Source organism: Etheostoma spectabile, chromosome 9 (genome assembly GCF_008692095.1).
Source record: "Etheostoma spectabile isolate EspeVRDwgs_2016 chromosome 9, UIUC_Espe_1.0, whole genome shotgun sequence".
NCBI lineage: Eukaryota > Metazoa > Chordata > Actinopteri > Perciformes > Percidae > Etheostoma > Etheostoma spectabile.
In genome coordinates, this window is record NC_045741.1 from 19790845 (window position 1) to 19809785 (window position 18941).

Here is an 18941-nt window from a genome sequence, read left to right on the forward strand (position 1 = left end):
TTGCGCCAAAGACAGATATCGAGGCATCCGACAATTCTCTCTGCCTCATACTACCTGACAAAGATCAGTATTTGTTAGTGTACTTTAACCTCATGTCACACAATTCCCATGAAGTCTCACATTACCGGCATCACTAATGGCCTTCCAGTTACACTTTTTATGATAAAGGAACACAAAAAAGATTAAAACTGGCCTCAAGGTGTGCATACTGTCAGATGGCTCTTTTTTTACAGCTCCATTTTCCTCCTCTGCATCAGCCTCCTTGTGTGTTTGTCTGCTTTCAGTAAATAGCAGATGACAGTGTTGGGGAGAAGAAGAAAAGCAAAGGCACCTATCTGTTTGGTCAAGGACCATCAGGGGTGAAGGACATATAGCATCATAATGGCATATGTCCCACATTGAGCCATGCAATTATTTACTGGTCATGACATTATTATCTCCGCTCCATCAGAGAGGCTCACAAGAATGAGACCTTAGGGAGTCTCCCCTCCCTGCACAAAAAAGAAATAGCAGGTGGTATGCCTAAGATATATCCTCTCAGGTACCGCACCATGTATTGCTCTGCCCTCATGCACACCAAGGGATGTGGGAGCTCTGCAAACTTGTCTTGCTTCTGTGCAAGGGGACGGGTGGTATTTGTTCAGCGTGTTCATTATCCAGCATAATGGTTGGTACTGTATCTACAGATGCAGTGACCTCTGTTGAACATCAACCTGACACTGAAAATATACTGGAGAGAGGGGGCATCCATGTCAAATTCCAGCAAGTCTCTGCACACCATTGGCAGCAGCTTTCAAAGTAAAGATATACTGTGGTACAGCTCTGTGTCTGTGTGGTAACAGAATAGATAAAAGACCAATCTGCTCACTGGACTGCAGTTCAGTTTTCTGAAAAAGATGTAGCATTTTAAAATGGAGAAAGAAGAGCACAGAGTTCTGTGTTGGATTGAAATGTCTTTGAGCTAGTGGTAGAATGCTTTTTTTTGTTGTTTCCATTGATTTATTTTTGCTCTCAGCACCCGCTTTGAATGTGTGAGCTTATAATTGAGGGAAAGCAAACATTGTATTTAAACAAACATACATTTCTCCCTGTCTCAGCAAATGCTCTGTCAGCCACACAGGAATATGTTTCCTTCCCCTAAATTGGGCCCTCATTGTTTTCCAATCGTGTGTAGCTTCCATAATGATTTGCATGAAAAATGCATCTGCAGTGGAAATGATGATCAGGATCCCGGTGGTGATGACCGGAGAGATATAATCATGACCCTTTGAGGAGCTAATGTATTGTAGCGGAGCTAATGTGTGACAGGAATGAGGTTTTTGCAGCACTGGCTCAGGCATCGCACACTGCTCCTCTGATTTTGTGCAACAATTGACTCAAAAAGACAAAGTACTGTGGAAAGGGGCATCTCAGGGGAGCATGCAGGAGCAAGGTGTGTCTCCACCATCCGTGACCCTGGTTTCTCTACAAATTGGCTTTGTCCTTGTCAATGAGGGAGAGGGAGAGGAGGAGAAAAGGCACACAAGCAAGAGAAAAGGAGAGAAAACAGTGTTGCTTTGGCTCATGTCTGGATCCCCACCCGCCACCCAAGTCATGTTTGTGCCAAATAACATTGGTTTTGACCTCGGGTGGTCATGCTTTTTTTCTCATCCTTTTGTTTCCTGTCGCTTTCTTCTTGCTTTTCCTGTTTTTATTTCTGCTCCTGGCTGAAACAGGCCCTAAATACTGACTGAAAACAAAAGCTGGTGGAAGGCATTTAGATCCTTGTTCTTTGGCAGAGGTTGCCCTGTCTCTGGGTACAGGGGGTATTAGCTCCATGAAAGGGGAACATGGAAGTAATGAGTGGTGGGGGGAGCCATTAGTATGCTTGAGATAGCTTTAACACAAGGCCTCTTGGATCATGACACGTCGGGAGCAGTTCTTATCATCTGGACAGCTCCATCTGCACCTTTAATATTTTATCCACAGCAGTTCATTTGGAGTTCAGTGTGTACACACACAGTCCACTTCAGTTAAAAAAAAAAGGAAAAAGCTTTCTCCTCAGTCCCAGTGTGGCGAGGTGCTTCTGCATGGCTTGCAGTGATGATTCAGAGACAGAGTGAAGGATAGAAGCAAGACAGCCTCACTTTAGCAAGCAGGATCCCCCAGGAAAAGCGGCAAAAGCATGTTGGTGGGGGTGGGAACATGTGCCGTGCTGCTAGGTTACTTTAAAGTACTGTGTCCCTCGCCTCTGTCTCATTGGATCCATGTCACCACTCCAGGCTGTGTGAAAGGGTTTTTCAAAAGTTCTGTCCCTCCTCCCCTCCCCCACTGTCTGACTCATGCAGGCGGCTGATAGAAATAATAGCTGATAGCTGCGAAACAAAACATAGTTTCAGTGCCGTCTGTGATATAAAAGAAGGTTCACGATTCAAGATTTTTTCTCTCTCTCTCATTCATCCCTCTCCTTTTACTGCCTGGGTTATTGTGAGCGGCTCCGTGAGTTGATTGCATGTGGAGGTGTGATGTATTGATCACAGACCCCCTTTTGATAGCAGCGTGCACCAAAACACAGACAATTTCTGTTCAAGAGTGAATGGCCGTGGTCTGAGTCCAGCTCGCAAAGGTCATTTATTTATTTCATGCCCTCATACTGGCATAGCATCTGCATTTTTATCTCCATCTCTAAATATAACAAGATAACAGGCTCACCTGGAGAAAAAAAGCTTTGGTTATTGCAAATATATTCATTTGTATGTCGTTTTTGTGTTACTCACATGCCCCTGATGGCGTAGCTGCTGTGTTTTGTTGTGTTTCTGATCCTTTGATATGCACGATTGGAGATACACATTTAAATTTCTGTTTTTTTTAGATATTTCTTGACATTATTTATACATGCCTGGCTTGCAGTACAAACACAGTCTGGTTCCTCTGCTTTGAGTGCATGTTCATGCTGTGTCAGAGACTAGTTTGCCTAAGAATAAATGTTTTTGAAGTAAATTATTTGGAGTGGCTCCTTGCTGGCCCATCCAGCCTTTGTGTCTCTAAATCACAGTATTGATTTTTAAGATATGAATAAATGCGCTCAGAAACACAACACATAGCATCCTTGTCTCAACCTGATATGTGCCACTGGCTCCCTTAAGATTTAATACATTAAAACAAGCAAGCAAACGCCATCTCCTTTTCCTCTCCTCTACTCCGCTTTTCCTCTCTCTCTCTCCCTCTCTTTTCATCTGTCCACATGCAAGAATCGAACAAAATATACCATGTTCCCTCAAGCCTTTTGTAGCTGGTTACACCTTATAATATTTCACTATGTGCATAAAATGATATGCAGTTGTTTTGTACAACAAAAGGGTCTCTTATTTCCCCTGCTACTTTTCTTTCCTTCTGACTTTGCCAGACTTCTGCTGTGTGGCTGTTTCTTTCTTTTCTGTCTTTTTTTTTTTTTTACTGTGATGGATTTTAATGCGTTTCCATGCTCTTATTGATATAGAATGACACTAAATTTGGCGCCAGTCGGCTCGTCTGAGCCCGGCTGGAACGATAGATGTTTATTGGATTAGTCTGTGGACATGCAGAGATTTGAAGGCTCTCCTCTTTTAATACTTATAGACAAATTAACAGTTTTTTTCTCGTCTGCAATATCTTACATCATACATCTTCATGCATTAACACTGCCATTATGTTTTGACAGCTCAATCTCATCTTCCTGGTCATCACGATGTACAAAATGGTGAAGCACACCACCACCCTGAAACCAGACTCTAGCCGACTGGAGAATATCAAGTAAGTAAAGGGTCATGTGCTGAACCCCACATTCTGCTGCTTATCAGCAATTTAACACTGGTGCTATGCTACCTTCAGGAAAACTAAGGCTCTTTTACTCTTGAGGTAATTCTATTGTTTTTGAATATAATAATGTTTCATGGGAAAATGCATCACCACCCCCACATCCAAGCCTAATTTCAGTACTGGACTAGCAAGGGACATTAGAAAACATGTTTTTATTTTTTAAGTTTGAAATTATAAGAGAGATTCATTATTTTTACTTTGTAATGTAAATGATAAACTGTTCAATGACACTTTTTGGCACGATTTAGATTTCATGACGACACAGACTTCGTCCTTTGTTGTTGGGATCCAAGCCACTAGCCACAGAATTGCACTGGCATTAACACACACAAACACACCCACACACATGCACACACATCACTCTACGGCTGCAGCCTAACTGACGTTAGCTCTGCAAGTGTGGGGTACAGTGGAACAACTACCATGTGTGTATTTGCCGCTCAAACATGTCAAACCTTTTTTTTTTTAAATCCCAGAATCTAATCCCATGAAAGAAAAAAAATCTTTCCCTACAAAACCACACCACCATCTCCTTTAAGATCCTTCTTTCTTTGGCGCTTCAACATTTATGACGTGTTTTGCTTTGGGAAGGAAAATTTGTTTTTGGAAGAAAACTTTTTTCTGAAGCACTTGTTTTGGCTTGTTTTTTGCACTTCTGTGAAAACAATACTGCAGGCTGAATGTCAGTGCCTTGTATGGTTTTAGTTGCACACAGTAGCACAGGCCCATGTCAGTTTGCGCCATCATATATTTTAAATTCCACCACTGTGTGCTGGAGCAGTGTTTGTTATTTTTGATTGTCCTTAAAGAACGTGTGCAACAATACAGCACTGTGGTAAAACAGCAAACAGTCAGAAAAGGGGCTTATTTAGCCTTCTGGGTTTATTTGAGGTAGACTACTCCCTTATCAAGGGAACCACAACAAAACACATTTACTGAACGTGGCTCCACTCAGCATGGTTTGCATTTGTATTTGGATGTTAGAAATTATTTGTCTTGACTTATTTATACTGCAGAAATATTTTGTGTATTGCTAGCTGTTTCCTTGTGGTCTTTTTCTTTGTTGTTTTTAGTGCCAACGTTTGGTCTGAAAGTCAGTTTAGAACCAGTGTCCCTGCATGTTGCATGTGAAGGCAAAGTTAACACACACCCTTCTCCTTTCTCTTCTCCTATTATTCTCTTCCTCTCTCTGTTCTGCGATCCGCACCAGTAATTATCGCGTTTGTGATGGCTACTATAATACAGATTTGCCTGGGTAAGCTTTTACTATATATACCTCAGATAATTTTACCCACACAACACCACGCATGCAATAGCAGAAATGCAAATCCAACCACAGAAACGGTGCTCTGACCAAATGCTTTACACAGACTGTCGTAATTGAATCATCAACAGCAAAACATACAACTCTCAGTTCTTGTTAGACATTACCTCTCGTGATTTCCCTTTGGATCAAAGTTGAAGATATCTTACTCAAATGACGACTAACCCACGCTGTGATGCGCTCTTATCTAATTGTGTTTCTCTCTTCCTGCTTATCATGCTCTCTAGCTATGAAGATAATAAACGGTTTATCAAGTAAGGACATGTTGCCCAGAAGTCTCCTATTCAGCTTGTAGTTGATTCACCCCCCCCCCTCTCTTCTCTCTCTCTCTCTCTCTCTCTCTCTCTCTCTCTCTCTCTCTCTCTCCTAATTTATTCTTTCTCTTCTGTCTTACTTTTTCTTTTTCCACTGGTTCATCCTTTCCTAAACTGCAGCTTCAAAGCTACTCATCCACTGCGCTTGTGGCTGTTCACTTTCGAGTCCACCATCTCTCGATGTTGTTGTTGTTGTTGCTGTTGTTTTTGACCCCTGAACTGTGTCCACTTCTTGTGTGTGCAGGCTCCATAGGACCTTCACACACGAGGCGGGAAATTTCTTTTTTTTTTCTTGAATCTTTACCACATCTGGCTAGTTCTCCAGCTCTGATAACACACTCACTAGATAACTATTCAGTATACAATAGTTTTAAGCAAGCTGTGCTTCTGAATATGATGTTTTGTATGTTCTAACACATAAACGTTATTTACAGAAAACCAGACCAAGCTTAATTTCTTGTCTGTTTGACAGCAGGGACTGCATTTGAGTTTGGGCTGAGAGTGTGTGTGTGACAGTGGGGAAAGGGGTTGTGAGGACAGCATAAGTGTCGTTTGTCATTTTATTGTTTTTCTCTCACCTGGTTTACAGCATTTTTCCTAGTTTTTCATTGTTCTAGCAATTGTAAATCCCACTCATCATCCTAGCAGATCACTTTACACCTCTAATGTTGGATTCGTCCACTCCTTGTGTTTCTTTTGTTTTGTTGCCGTCCTTCAGATCCTGGGTCATAGGCGCATTTGCTCTGCTGTGTCTGCTGGGTCTCACGTGGTCCTTTGGTCTCTTCTTCATCAATGAGGCCTCGATTGTCATGGCATACCTGTTCACCATATTCAACACCTTCCAAGGAATGTTTATCTTCATCTTCCACTGTCTTCTCCAGAAGAAAGTAAGTTTCCTGTCCGCCGCAGTCCTGAAAGACAAGTGATGTTTCTTTTCAAGGTGAAACGCTCCTGAATTTGAACAGACCTTTGCAGCGGAATGCAGAATTCACAGAGCACCGAATGCTGATATGAAAATACAAACACTGCTGGCTTCGAGATCTTGGCTAAGTCATATGTAAAGTCAACAATATACTGTAGGTAAACACTCAGCTGTTTGCTCACGCAGGTCCGCAAAGAGTACAGCAAGTGCTTCCGCCACACGTACTGCTGTGGAGGGCTGCCAACCGAGAGCTCACACGGTTCTGCAAAGACTTCGACTACACGGACCAGCGCACGCTACTCTTCTGGTACACAGGTAGACCAACAGCTTCATGCAGTCAAAGACTCCCTGAGTGTCACAACACAGAGGAACACTTCTACACACACACTCTCAAAATACAGCTCCTTTACATTGTTATGAACTCCAACAGCTAAACAAGTGCTCATGAGAAAGTACTTTCATCACTAGCATGACCAAAGAAAAATGCATCTCATGCATTTTAGCTTCAGAGCCAAATCAAGTGACCCAACCATTAGGCCACATTTTACGCAGAATCTACTGTACTGCATGAGTACCTTTCTTCTGTTCTGCCCCCTTTAGCACTTGCTTTTATCTTTTTTTCTCACTAACGTCATGTGCATGGGAAATAGTACTGCACTCTTTAAAGAGCATTGCAAGCACATTTTACTGTGGGTAAAGCCAAAATTGCAAAAAATAAAATAAAGCAGAGATATTTGCTCTATCCCTTTTCTTATTTAAGGCCAATAGTCCTTAATAGACAATATTATTATTATGCTTTAACCCCCAGCCTTATTCAAGATACTCTTCACTGGAACTGAAGTCGTTCAAAAGTTGACTTATATTAAGTAGTTTTTAAGGACACACACAAAGAAAGTGTGCATTAGTGCTACCTTTGCCTCACTGCATACGAGTATGCATTTGAGGAGTGGTGTGTACATAGAAAATAAATGAAAGTTAATCTGAAAGGTGAGCGGGCTTGTTTAAAGTCCTAATGACTGTCCCTTGTTGACCTGACAGAGTCGAATCAGGAGAATGTGGAATGACACCGTAAGAAAGCAATCTGAGTCCTCCTTTATCTCAGGTGACATCAACAGCACCTCCACCCTTAACCAAGGTCAGTTCACACCTCATTTCTCTCCACATGCACACCTTTGCACACATTTCATCATCCAGCTAAAAATACGTACTTCAAGTTCCAACAATCTCACACCACTGTAGAGGATTCTAATCAGAATAAATGCCCTGGCTTGAAGAGACCAAGAAGTACGGTTTAAAAAAAAAAAAAAAAGATGTGGGCCTTTAGTCTAGTCTTCCTGTTCTGCCAATGAAGGATTACAGAAATCCGTCCTCAAATACTCCATGCGCTGACATTCTGGCTTCCAACGTCAGTCTTAAATGGGGCAAGGCTAGAAGAGCGTTTTTTATTTAAGTGCTGGCTGCCCAAAGTTCATACCCAGGCTCAGGGGAAACAGAGACAAAACTTAAAACGGGGAGGGGAAAAAAGTTTTTATTTCAGGAAAATCTTATCACGCAAAGAGAGGCCATTTGTTGCCTGGCAAGTAAGGTGACCTCTGTTACTTTACAGGGGGATTTATGAGGGAGGGAGGGAGGGAGGGAGGAAAAAAACTGTCATTTATTATTTAGCTTGAGCACAAATATGATGATGAGAAGATGATGTTCAACTCTGACTGACCTGGAGTGCTTAGTGTGTTGTTAGGCTTTCTGCTGCCTCTGAAATGGCTTTCCAAGCATGCGAGGGAACAGAGGGTTTACACCGAGGTGGTTTAGCTTTACTCCCTCCTCTGCCCTCTTCTGACTGCTGTCACTGCCGCTCTTTGCCTCTCCTTTCTTTTTTTGCTAACACTCCACACAAGTTAAAACATTACACCGACAGGTTTGAATCAAATTTTGATTCACAGATACAACTGCTGTAACAATATAGAAGTACTTTAGGACTTGTTTCTTTCTACAGTACCCTTTCCTGGAGATTTTAATGTAAAGGTTGGGTATTGATCACTCCGGGGTGTAGTAGCCTAGTTACCCTGAAGAGTCAGTGCACTAAAAGAGGGCTCTGTCTCCTGGAAGCACTTCCCTGTCATTAAAAACATCCCTGGAGACCTCCCAACATGACAGATGGCATTTAACACAGGTGATAAATGGCAGTGAAAATACCTCAGATCATTTAAACACACCTCAAGCTGAGGGAAAAACTGAACGTAATGTTAGACTTAGAAGAAAATGGCCAAGTTTGAGTCAAAATAAAGATTTTGACATGAAAGCTTGGAAGGATTTTGCTCTTTGTCTTGGGGGAGATTTTATATCTGGACCTGGTTCAAACAGTAACACGTTTTCCCAAGGTTTGTGCTATTTTTGAAAAATGATATTTTCTCAAAATAATAAGTAAATATTACTTATAATTGTATGCAGTAATGAGCACAATGGGTTGAAATGGGTTTAAAAAATGAATAGGCTATGAATGATCCACAACACATATAAGAAATGAACTTGAAACTTGAAAAGAAAGGACCCAAAAGTTGTTAAATGTGAGGAAGAAAAAGTTGAATATCTTTTGGCACATGCAGAAGTGGATGCTTTCTTGCTTCTCCCCAGTTGCTTTTCAAACTTTAATCCACATTCTAAACTTTAAAAAACACCCTAGTTTCAGATTTTGGCACACACCCTGGATGACACCACATGCCGCAAAAGACAAACTTGCTCAAAATTTCTTCATTTTTTTGTTCTCCATGAAACTTTCAGTCACAGTCTGCGCCAAACTTAACTCCTCTTCTGTCTTGCCACTCCAGGAATGACCGGGAATTATCTACTAACAAATCCTCTCCTTCGACCGCAAGGCACTAACAACCCTTATAACACCTTACTGGCCGAGACAGTCGTATGTAACACTCCCACCGCTCCAGTGTTTAACTCGCCAGGTGTGCTCACTTAATACTTTCACCTGCATTCAGGCTTTTCTTCTCTCTTTGCCTCCTTTCTTTTTCTTCCTCTTTGTCTCTTTAGTTGAGTATACAGAAGGCCAAATGAAAATCAGAATGTTCTGCAGTATCGCCTTTCCTTCTGAATCATTGTCTCCCAAAAATACTTGATACAGTGCATACTGTGTGCACACATGTTTTGTGGCTGATCTCGACACATCCTCTGTGTTCTCATATTTTGCTTATCCAAACTCTGAAAGGGACATAATGATTAAGATGGGAAAGAGATACTACATGTTCTGCCTTGAGATAATGTAAACAGTGGTGTAGACCTAAAGCTGTAGTATAAACTGCATGCTTATTAAGATTTATGCTCCTGAATTTGTCAGGTGGTTTGTTTTTTTTCTGTTTTATAGGGAACTTTCCCCTAAATACATGTTAAAGTGCAAGCAAACTCTATGTTGCTTAATACAAATCGACTTAATGCAACTTTTGCATTACTTTGTATTCTGTGTATAGATATATTTGGTCATATCTGATACCCATAAACACATTTTAAAAATCACTATATCTCAATGGCACATGGCATTTAAGCATATATCACACTGTAATGACTGCTGCGATTATGTGTGCTATTCTGTTTTGAAACTGAAATGGCATCTTTTGTCATGTTTTGTGCTTTTCCCCTGTGCTTCCCTCTAGTGACCTACAGAGAGACAAGTATGGGAGTAAAACTTAACTTTGCCTATCAAATGTAAATTTTTTTCAGCATGCTTATTAAAAACAACCCAAACCCTGACACAATCACTTGGTTTACTTTAGGCCATTAACACACACTCAGTGAGCAAGTGGTTCACAAAATTATCCACCCAAATTCTACTCTAATCTGAAAAGAAATACAAGATTTCTCTAGTCAATTGAAGAAATCCTCCAAGATCTGACAGCTTTATTGCAAATGCCCATTACTCCGCTTCTCTCTCTTCTGCTTAATTTGTGATTTTAACCGATCAAAAATGTGTTGCTTTTTTTCTGGCAGAAAGGAGCATTTTTTTTTAAAGAAGTTTCTTTTTCTTTCTTTCTTTTTTTCTGTCTTTTACTTTCTCCCAAAATGTCTGTCCTCCTGTGGCATTCGGCAGTCTCAGTGTCCAGTAGTATTCCCCTCACACCTTTCCAAACAAACACCTGTCTGGACACTAAATTACCTCCTAACAGGTGCAAACACATGGATGTCATGGCAGCAGCTGTTAATTTTTCCTTATTTCTCTTTTTTTCAACGTTGTTGTCATTTTCTTTCATTGCCAATAGGCTCTGTAAAACTACACTTTTAACATGCCTCCTACAATAACAATCCCTCCCTTTGTATTTTTTTGACAAAGACAAATGTTGCCCTAAAATATCACATTTGTCGTCATTTTCTATAGCTGTTGTTCTACGAGAAGGCATGTTAGCCATAGCAAAGCACATTTTTTCGTTATCTTCTCTCTCAATCATGGCATAGCTAATATTTATCCTTTTCTCTGCTGTTTTCCATGACCTCCATGCTTTGAGAAATTCCTAACATGACTGCGTCTGACCTCTGTAGCGGCTGTGTTATTCTTAAGCTGTTCTGCTAGTGGCCGGGGTCTCACTGGGAACTGTCACTGTGACGGATGCCAAGTGCTGGGCTGCGGGCAAGCTCTGACCTTTGCCAGCTTTGGGTACACAAGCTGCCAACTAATAGACAGAAAGTGTACCAACACAAGCTAAACAAATGAAAAAAACATCTACAAAGAAGTAGCTGTTGGCATGTAATTTATAAAAGTAAAAGCTATTTAATGCTTGTTAGTATTATTTGCTGAACCCTTGCTCTTGCTAAGTTGCAGTTAAGACTTTTACTTTACGTTTTGTTGTTCTTTTGAGTGATTCTTCTTCATGTTACAATAAATCATTTTACTTTCTTTTGTACATCAGCTGCTCTTAGACCAGATAGCCTGAGCAGACAGACATGATGTGAGTTGTCTAAAGTGAGTCTTTTCACCTGCTGTGTGTGGTGATGGTGGAGTGCTGCTTGTGGGCTCCCCTTGTAGTGAGAACAAAGATGGCTGTCCCATGTTGATACATGACTACTTCCCCTCTCTGTCTATGTCATATTTTCCCATCTCTGTCCTTTACTTTCCCTCGGCACATCCAATCTATTAGTTGCTAGAAAACCTCTAAGTGTTGTAGCTTGCCCGTTTGTGGCTTCATACTTGTGGACATCTACTTTTGCCCGGTGTGTTGTGATGGTGATTACTGTTCCAGTTTGTTTGTTAATGTTGTTTGGGATCCTTTTCATTGCCTTTGCAATTGCATTCATTGTCACTTTTGTGGCAGACTAAAAACGCACAATGCTCTGCTTATTATAAAGCAATTTCTAAATGGTAAAGTCAAAATGTATTTGTAAGAAAGTAAAATGATTTCTCATTGCAAATAACGCATGCATATGTATGTATTGTATGTTGAGGATTGTGCCTAACTAACGGATTTCCGGCATGGCTTAATTTGACTTGAGTCTTCTGTGAAACTGCATCCTAAACAGCATTAAACCTTTGTTCCTTTATGTTATGGTTATTGGTGTTGACTAATGTAAAATCCCCTCACATGTCCCATCTCTTTCCAGGGCACTCACTGAACAATGTGGTGAGGGATACAAGTGCAATGGATACTCTACCGCTGAATGGTAACTTTAACAATAGCTACTCGCTCCGCAATGGGGACTTTAGCAACAGTGTACAGGTCGTAGACTGCGGCCTCAGTCTGGACGATGCTGCCTTTGAGAAAATGATTATCTCCGAGCTAGTACACAACAACCTGCGTGCCTGTAACAAAAGCCACCATCAGCAACAGCAGCAGCAGCACCACAGTTTACATCATCCTCCCCACCACCAGCAGCCCCCGCAGTACCACCATCACCACCACACGGAGCGGGCTCCGCCCAAGGTGACAGTTGTGGCTGGCAGTAGCAGCGAAGACGACGCCATCGTAGCCGACGCTTCATCTTTGGTGCACGTGGGCGACACAGTGGGTCTTGAGCTGCACCATCAGCAGGAGCTGGAGGCGCCACTCATCCCCCAGCGGACTCACTCGCTTCTGTACGCACCACAGAAGAAGGTGAGGACTGATGGGGGAGTTGAAACCTTTGTCAGCCAGCTGACACCCACCAACCCCGACGATAGTCTGCAGTCCCCAAACAGAGACTCCTTGTACACTAGTATGCCTAATCTTAGGGACTCTCCATGCCCCGAGAGCAGCCCTGACGTGGTGGAGGACCTGTCCCCCTGCAAGGGGAGCGAGAATGAGGACGTTTACTACAAGAGCATGCCTAACTTAGGGTCTGGCCACCAGCTCCAAGCCTATTACCAGATAGGTCGAGGGGGTAGTGATGGCTACATTATTCCTATAACTAAAGATGGCTGCATCCCTGAAGGCGATGTACGGGAAGGACAGATGCAGTTAGTGACTAGCCTTTAAATGTATTTAAATCACCCCCAAACCTCTTCCTGCTATTTTGCAGCCCTGACCTCTTGGAGGACACGCTCAAGAAGGGAAAGGAAGTGTTTTATTTTTGAAGAGAGCCTAGAAGCCCCATCATGCACCCTCGCCATTTACAAACGCTCCTCCTCCAGCTGCATTGCCATCTTCTTTTCCCCAGACATGCCACTCTTCCTTCCTTCCTTTCCTGTAGACAAACAGACTTGGTGCACAGCGAATGGCAGTGCAAAGTTTTAATGAGACTGTACATTAAATGCAGAGTAAAACTTCAATTTTAAAAGACAAGCCAACTATGTATTTAAATGTGCTGCTGCTGTTGAATAACTGAGAAAAATTTAAGGTACGAAATTAAAAAAGACAACAAAAAAAAACATTACTGGCTACATCATATCAGCAATTTCCCAGTCAAAAGGTTGTACATACACTCCCCAACATGAAGCCTGGTTTTTCTTAATGTAAACAAAACAACATCCCTGGACCAGGAAGTGGACTCTCTTTGTAAAATATTCCTGATCAGACTGTTGGAAAAGGAGTATAAGGTCCTGGTTGCCCAGAGTTGCTCTCCGTCAACCATGAAATTTGGATTGTAAAACCACTAGCAATCAAGCCCCTGGCCTTATATTTTCTCAACTGTACATTGAACTGTCTTCAAGAAAATGGCTAAAATATATATTTTGTTGTATTGCTAGTGTAAAATAAAAAATAATGGGAGATCGTAAATAATGAAGAAACCGTTTGATTGCAAAATGTAATGTTTGAGAGACTATTGTGTAGAAGTTGCACATATGTGATACAGTGTGTTTATGGTTCCAACACTTCATTCATGGTAGTATCATTCAACATAAAGGCTTAGGAAAAGAAAGGAAGATTCAACAAATTACAAAGATGCATTATCACTTTTTTTGTGAACAGTGTTTTTTGAGTTCCATTGATATTTGATTTGATTTTCCCAAAGTGGCATTACCTTAGGATAATGGGAATGCAAAAACCCAGAAAGTGATTTATGCATTGCACATTTTTTCATGTAATTCTGAATGAAATAGATCCTTTCGAGTGGTGGGCAAGCGCAGCTGAAATGAAACCGATTTTTGACAATAAAGTTTCTATCATAAATGTAGTTCTTCCGCTTGGGTTTGGACATTTTATTTATTAAAACCTTTCCAAAAAATAAATGGGAAATGTGTGAATATTTTCCAGCACTGCTATACATACTGTAGCTCATGTTTTTATGTAAACATGTTACCAAGGGGCTCATCACTTAAGACTGATGTAAAGTTCAACACTTGTATAACAAATAAATAAATGTGAGATTTTTTGTCAAATGCCAGTTGCTTTTTAATGGTTTGTTTTTGGTAATATTTGAGAAAACAGGTTTAATTGTTTTGCTATGGGCAAAATACACTTTTGACTCAGGTTATAAGTAAGTCCCGAGTACCTTGAAAGGTAAAATTGGTGAATCTGTTTTCTGGGGGATTTATTTGCTTTCTGTTCTGCTTTTTTCTTCAATCGCTGCAGAGTAGAGAGCAAAATCATTTCACCGTATGTGTTAGAGAAGTCAAATCTTTCCATGTGATTCAAAGATGAGATACTCAGGTAGGAAAATTGCATTGTAAATGTTCCTCTGTGTGGTTGTAACACTAATAAAGGATCGAAAATGACACTGGTTCACAGCATTGTCCACTTAGTATATTATTGAATGAGCACTATAGTCCTGGCACCATTAAAAAGCCCGGCACTACAGACATCTTGTAAGATGTTGGCTTTAATGCCGCGTGGGAGTGGAAATATGCCCATGGACCTAACAAGGGATCAATGTTACACTTGGCTGCGGTTGTAGCAATATATATCACATAATATGTCCGAGTGCAACACATATTTGCTCTAATTAATGTCTTCTGCTACTGCTGAAGCCCACAGTCAGCTCCTGTACAATTTATGCCTCAGGTTATGCTAATTTACGAAGCATTTTAATATAACATCAGATGAGGCAGAGTGACAGCTCTCAGCGGGGTAGCTGGAAATTGCACTTTTTACCATTTGGCATTGAAGGAAATGACTCAGAACTTAGCAAAAATGCACTTTATGTCAGAGCCAGTGCACATAATGCTGTGTGGGCTGCGTGTTGTTTTGACTTTTTCCACAATTATGTGACATTTTGTGCAATTATCTGAGGCTACATATTGTCAGAGAAGAATTATGTTCTTTTTCTTGTGATCTCTTGTACAGACCCCTTGAATGTTAGTTAGGAATCAAGTGTTGAGGTGATTGTTGACTGTTGAAATGGCAGACATAATAACGTGCATAACAATGAGAAAGAAATTCATTGCTTTATGTGTTTATCTGAATATATGTCTTTTTTTAAAAAGAATCCATTTGAAATAATGACAAATAAAAAAAAAAATGTTTGACAGAAATGCATTGTACTGTAAATAGGAACAATAATAATTAGAAAGAGCCAAATCATGTTAACAAATAACCTGAGAGGGCTCATTTACAGAAAAGAAATAGCCTTTTGTGTACATAATAAACAAAAACTTTCAAATTTTCACTGCAGTAAACACTTAAAGAATGTGTCGTTGTCAAAAGTTATTCTAACTTCAGAGTTCATCTTTGTTCATTGTTTTAAAGAGTACAGATCACAAAAGTTAACTCTCACCAGCATTTTCTGTTCTACCTGAAATACAAAAGACAACTCCTCAGTGCAGGATTTCACATTAACAGCAGAAACATTTCTACACCATGCGTAGGTAGTCACTCTCCTCAAATATAGACAAACAAATAATTGCCAACCCTTTCCTCACCCCTCTCTCCAACTGCAGTTTGTTTATCCTAACACCGTGACCTTAGACGTGGATAAACCGGGCTGGTAAGCAGGTTTATTTTCATTATTAAGGGCCAGGAAGTAGAAGCTTGGATTGGCTATTTGTCTGTGACAGGGAATGTGGACTCTGCACCCTCTAGCTTTGCGTGTGGCCTTCTCACCAGGCAAGAGCCTTTCTAATTCCCCGTCTTTTGCTCAGGGAGAGACTCGCCCTTTGTCAAACATTGATTCAGAAGTAGGCCAGGAGCCGAGGGGCTGAGAGCTCGGCTGCTCACACAGAGGAGCGAGTCGGCCCCTGGAAACTGAGGTAGGGAATACTGTCAGCAGAATGGGGGTGAAACGGCTAAAGACAGATGTGTTGTTGATTAAACTGAGGCATGAGACTAATGTGTGACCAAACACTGATATTTGTGAATGTCGAGTCAGAGGTAATTTTCATGATCTAAGGCGTTTCTGTAGGATATGATGCAATTGCATGAAAGAGATTTTCCTTTTGATGAAAGATTTCATATGTGGGTATATTGTCTCCCACATGTCTGTGTCCTCTCAGGGAGACAGAAAATAGCAAGACTTTTTCCAACAAGTACTTGGGGTTTTGGTCACACAGAGAATTAACAAACATTTAATGAACTAATCATCTGTTTAAGATCAACTGTGACAAGCTTCATCAACTTAAATAATAATTATGTGCATATCTTCACCACTTTCTGACTTTTTGAGTCAACATCCCTACATTAAATAACAAAACATGAATGTATATTTTGTAAGACTCTGGTTTCATTCAAAATGTCTTTGGCCATATGTTGCAGTCTATATCCAAGTATTTGTTGAAAGTTGAGAAGTTAAGAAGTGCCATTTTAGACCCTTGAGGATTTCTGTGAGGTTATCAATAGTGGCTGCAATAGCAACTGCTGCAGTAACTCCTGTGAGCGGGAAACACAGTGCCAATTATAGATGCCATCAATGTGGATGAAAGCGATTGTGTACAAGCAAAGGAAAACCTCTCAAGCCACAAACAGTAACTGGCAGCGCAAAAGTAACTTCCCAAACTGTTGAAGTCAAAGGGGACCCTTTAACAGCTCACTCTTTTCTTCCCCCAGCCTCTTTTGTCCTGTCCCCAACTTCAAATGTGCAGATTTGCGGCCCATGGGCGACTTAGATCCGGTCTCGCCGAGGTGAAAAATCCAATTAACCTGCAGCTCCAGCTGCCTTCGTTATAATTCCCTACCATAATTATGAAATTACCAGATGCAGGATTTCAAATGAAAAAAGGATAAGAGTGACTGGCTCAAAAAAAAAGATGAAATAAACCGTTCACTGCCAGTATACAGAGTTCCAATTTATCTCAAGGGGGAACAGCTAATTCTGATGACTGGGTTTGAAGGTAAGACCTGCAGAAGCCCTTGTAATCAGAATAAGAAACATCCTAACAAAAACATGGAGATGGTTGGCTCTTGAAATACCCATTGATAGACTCTTGCATGTTATTTATGTAGACGTTGGCGGTGACAGTAAATACACCCTACATGTCTGGAACATAGGAATGTATAAAAAAACAGTGGCCCTCTGAGCACTTTGGGACATACAGACACTTAATTCTGGAGGACTAAGTATAAAAGTCCTTTTTTTAAGAGGTGAAGATGAAGCAAAACACCTACACCCTTCAGGGTGTTCTAACTACAACAACATAACGAGCAGCACTGATATAAGGTATAAGGAAATATATGAAGTACTAAACTATTTGAATATGGAAAAATTAATGAGGTTCACTACATTAATTGATCATCCATTCACACGTAGTTGTGAATGTTGCTCCAACCTTTTAGTCAAAGATCTGAAAAAATAAACTCCATTTGTTCTGCAAACAACACACATCACACGGGGATGTCATCCCTGGATTTCATGTTCTTCAAAGAGCTTCTGTGTCTTACCTTGCCCTTAGTGCAGGCCCTTTCATCGCAATACTCCAATGGCTCAAACCCTGAGCTACTCTAGCACACAAAACAAACGTCCTTGCATCCTTTTACATTAATTCAGGTTCTGGTTTCCTGCAAAACACAAAAATAAATCATCCTGTAAGACCAATACATTGTCATCTTGTGACTAATTGAGGCATATGATGATTGAAGTGGCTGCACTATCTGATGAAACACATTTTAGAGACCTGCATAACTCACTGTTTATTTTTAGATCACATACTTAGTTACCAAGGATCTTTTAAACTTGCTCCTTCCGTCTAACACCTATTGACAGATTTGTCTGGAATATTTCTGATTAATGCATGCAGTACAGTTTGTACGTCAGAAACATCCAATAGCATTTCATAAATAGTAAAACACACCTTACCTTAGGTAATGGCATCAAATTGTTCCTCAGTAAATAGGCACATTGCATTCTTTACTTGGAATTCAGTTCCTTCGCAGCAGAGAGAGACCTTGTCTTATCAGTAAATCTAACATCCGTCTGATAAACTCATTGGCACTCGCTGGAGGGAACCCTCAAGCAACAACTACAGGAACTCTTGCCGTGTACAAGCTTCTGCAGGCCAATATAGATAACTCCCACTGAGACTGCACCTATGCTGAGACTTGTGCAAATGAATCCATTATGCTGCTGTATTGCACAGCATCAACATCTCCATTTTTCATTCAGAAAGAAGAGAAGGAACATGTAACAACTTAGTGGCTGCTCGCCTACACTATTTGTGTATAATAAGGTTAACAACTTCCATCTTTCCATTGAAAGCGATAGTGTTATTATAATAAGCAAATTCAGAGATATGAGAAAACTCACTTTAGCTCTCAATTTGAAGCTGGCCAACAATCTCAGATATCTACATTTCAACAAAACCCAACAGATGCAACAGAAATGTGGGACTCCTCACGTGAAGATATGAGTGTTTCAGCTTCAGAATAGATTGAATGTAAGAGTGACTGTCCAGCGATTTTTCCTATCAGAGAAACTTTGAGCAAAAAGCTGAGCCTCTGCCTGTTCTTTCTATGAACTGAACAGGTAATGCTTAGCATATCAATCAAATGATTAAATATAACTCCCAATCATCAACGAATGATGTGAACAAAGTAACTACACTGTAGAGTTCTGACTAGCAGCCGTTACCCACCATTTGGTGTGTCCTAAAGAAAAAAACTTACTTTGAAGGTCACTTGCTAAATTTAAAGCATCAGAGAAACACTATAGATTTGCCCTGTTCGCTGCTATGCATCTTGTCTCACGCTTTAGCCAGAATCATTATTATGTT

At 40.7% G+C, this 18941-nt stretch overlaps 1 protein-coding gene across 50 annotated transcripts in view; it reads left to right on the forward strand.

Moving 5' to 3' along the window:
* adgrl2a (adhesion G protein-coupled receptor L2a) overlaps positions 1–14529 on the forward strand; it is a 91420-nt gene extending 76891 nt beyond the window's left edge. For 7 of the 50 annotated variants that reach the window (XM_032525448.1, XM_032525452.1, XM_032525449.1 and 4 more), the window contains 9 exons: positions 3680–3771; positions 5048–5092; positions 5389–5415; positions 6194–6362; positions 6584–6712; positions 7436–7532; positions 9223–9351; positions 10054–10071; positions 11990–14529. In XM_032525448.1, coding sequence (XP_032381339.1) covers positions 3680–3771; positions 5048–5092; positions 5389–5415; positions 6194–6362; positions 6584–6712; positions 7436–7532; positions 9223–9351; positions 10054–10071; positions 11990–12840 — 1557 coding nt within the window. In that variant the 3' untranslated portion in view covers positions 12841–14529. Of the gene's footprint in view, positions 1–3679; positions 3772–5047; positions 5093–5388; positions 5416–6193; positions 6363–6583; positions 6713–7435; positions 7533–9222; positions 9352–10053; positions 10171–11301; positions 11355–11989 lie in introns of those variants that run through there. The other 43 variants (XM_032525464.1, XM_032525465.1, XM_032525489.1 and 40 more) reach the window with 25 other exon arrangements.
* Positions 14530–18941: the final 4412 nt, after the last annotated feature.